The sequence below is a fragment of the Palaemon carinicauda genome, chromosome 24, assembly GCF_036898095.1.
Source record: "Palaemon carinicauda isolate YSFRI2023 chromosome 24, ASM3689809v2, whole genome shotgun sequence".
Classification (NCBI taxonomy): domain Eukaryota; kingdom Metazoa; phylum Arthropoda; class Malacostraca; order Decapoda; family Palaemonidae; genus Palaemon; species Palaemon carinicauda.
The window spans coordinates 10,409,994-10,412,493 of record NC_090748.1 but is presented as its reverse complement, the minus strand read 5'-3'; the positions used below and the strand labels follow the sequence as shown (position 1 = coordinate 10,412,493).

General features: G+C 35.6%; 1 protein-coding gene across 1 annotated transcript in view; it reads right to left on the bottom strand.

The window, feature by feature from the left end:
• Positions 1-2,500, bottom strand: part of LOC137618014 (uncharacterized) — a 12,947-nt gene that overhangs the window by 8,443 nt on the left and 2,004 nt on the right. Inside the window, exons 2-3 of the mRNA XM_068347934.1 lie at positions 1,951-2,500; positions 1,235-1,323 (exon numbers count right to left, since the gene is read on the bottom strand). The exon at positions 1,951-2,500 is cut by the window's right edge and continues 545 nt beyond it. Of these exons, the coding sequence (XP_068204035.1) occupies positions 1,235-1,323; positions 1,951-2,500 (639 nt within the window). The remainder of the gene's footprint in view (positions 1-1,234; positions 1,324-1,950) is intronic.

Here is a 2,500-nt window from a genome sequence, read left to right as displayed (position 1 = left end):
TTATTTTTTTCACTTTTCAATATAAATAAATCCATAGATATCATGTCCACTTAACGTTTTTTTTAAAAATTAATCGGCCTCAGTTCAATGGAACGGGTAAATAGTGTGTCCGAGTGTACCCTCAAGCAAGAGAACTCTAATCCAAAACAGTGGAAGGCCATGGTACAGACGCTATGGCATTACCCAAGACTAGCGAACAATGGTTTGATTTTGGAGTGTCCTTTTCTTAGAAGAGCTGCTTACCATAGGCAAAGAGTTTCTTCATGAAGACATTAAGGTAAGGGAACTAGATCAGAGAAAGCATTCATAAAAAAAAAAAAAAAAAAATTACTTGAGATAGAATGAAGAAAACAGGTCATTTCACGTCCAATTTCGTAGATTAAAAGTATGAAATTATTGAGATTACCGATGGTATTAATTCCACTTATAAAGTAATTATGTAATTAAAGTATATAAACTTTACTAAAATCAATACATCTTACCACATCTCTAAAATAACCTTTTTTTTTGTCTGCTTTGTGTAACTGCAGCTGTATGTGTAAAAATCACAGGGAAACGTGATGATCAGATATACAAGAACCACAGTGAAAATGAAAAATGAAATATAAAGTTCAAGTCCTGACTAGCTCCGTGTTCCTTCAGAGGACGGATTCATTGAGAGAGGTCTCTTTACATTCCATATGGTAGAGAGAGAGAGAGAGAGAGAGAGAGAGAGAGAGAGAGAGAGAGGAGAGAGAGAGAGAGAGAGAGAGAGAGAGTACGAATATACATACAGATATTAATAAAACAATAATTCTCTCCATGTTTATGAAAAATTCAGTGGTGATTACAGTTAAAAAAAAACGGTAAATGCCTGGCAACATTTATTCCAGGATTTTTTACCGTTTCAAAAACGTATATATTGACGTAAAGGAGTGATATTACGGTCAACAACCCGTAAAAGATAATAGCAAAGTAAGGTAAAATTACGGTTGCCCGTATTTTACTGAAATACGGCTAAGAACAGTTTATGTTTACGGAGAATTTCCTTTTAAAATTACGTCTTTTTTTTTTTTTTTTTTTTTTTTTAACAATGTATGTTGCGTTGGAGTGGTGTCTGGCGTAACCTCATCTCTCCAAGAATTGCACGGTTTGGAAGGGTTACAGTGCACAAAGTGTGTGCTGTTGTACGTACGCGTATATGTATGTGTAAGTATGAATGTAAATTAAAATTCTGCCAAAACATAGATCATACCTTTCTCCTCTATAAACTTCGCCGATCATCCCTCGCCAAGTTCCGTTGATTCGAGAACCCCAAAGTTTGTCCACAGGATATTCATATACCTGGAAAAATATGTATCAGTCAGATCATTTCAAAAGGATGATAATAAGAAGGAAAGTCCAAATAGAATCTATAAAGGGAAGAATTAATAATTAATTTAAGGCCTGTAGTTAGAAAATCATAAGGTTTCAGTCGAACTGATTTTAGTATAAGTGAATTATAGGCGCTTAAGTTACAAAGTGTTTTGTTTTCAGCCGGATTTTTTAAAGATATAAATTTAGGTCAGTGATTCTTCGTATAAAAATGTAATCAAACTAAGAGATCTCAAGTATTATGTATCTTTGAATTATTGCATTATCAGAATGATATATGTCTATGTACATTTCTTTTAACATTCTACATACACTAAGACGCCTATATGTAAATGAGCTTCCCCTTTGATCTTGCCGCTCGATCGACCGCCACCAAATCTTGTTACTACAAAATCAGGGATACCAATGTTGATGTTTATATTGCAGGAAGACTCGTATTACGCTAGACGTGACAGTTTCTTTACAGAATAATGGCTTAATGAACTGATTTACATAACACCCTGATATTAAAATAGAACAAAACAGACAGAAAAAGGGAGAAGTTATTCATTGATTCTAATAAAGTTTATATAGTTTAATCCCAACACCCGTACTTACTTTATACGTGAAATTAAGACGTCTAGCAATCTCCTTGAGCATTACTACGCACATCCCAGAGGCCTCTTGGAGGGTCTTCCCTTTCACCATGTAGGGAAAGTCATCCACCCAACTGGAAAGGTGGAACTGATGGCCGTAGAAGCTTCCAAATCGATCGGGGAATAGAATGTTGAAAGTTAGCTCATCCTCGGAGACGTTTATCGTTCCCGTGGTGGTGATCTTATTTCCTTTTCTGAATTTTTCATAGATAAAGATTTGATAAATCAATTGGGTTCGAATTCTCTGGTTCCTTTGCAAAAGAGTCAAGTAACGACAATGACTAAAGACTTCGTGGCTTAGCAGACCCCTCGCATCCACAAATTTGTTGGTGTTGATCATAAGCAAGTGGAGAGGCACCCAGGTTAAATCCGGCATAATGTCAGCGAGGAACTTGACGGTCTCAACATCGTTGAAAATCAAAATGTGAATGTCCAGAAGAAAGGTGAATTGTTTTATCCAACGGATTCCTTTTTCTTTGATGTCAATGATGTTGATGGTTAGAAACTTGATG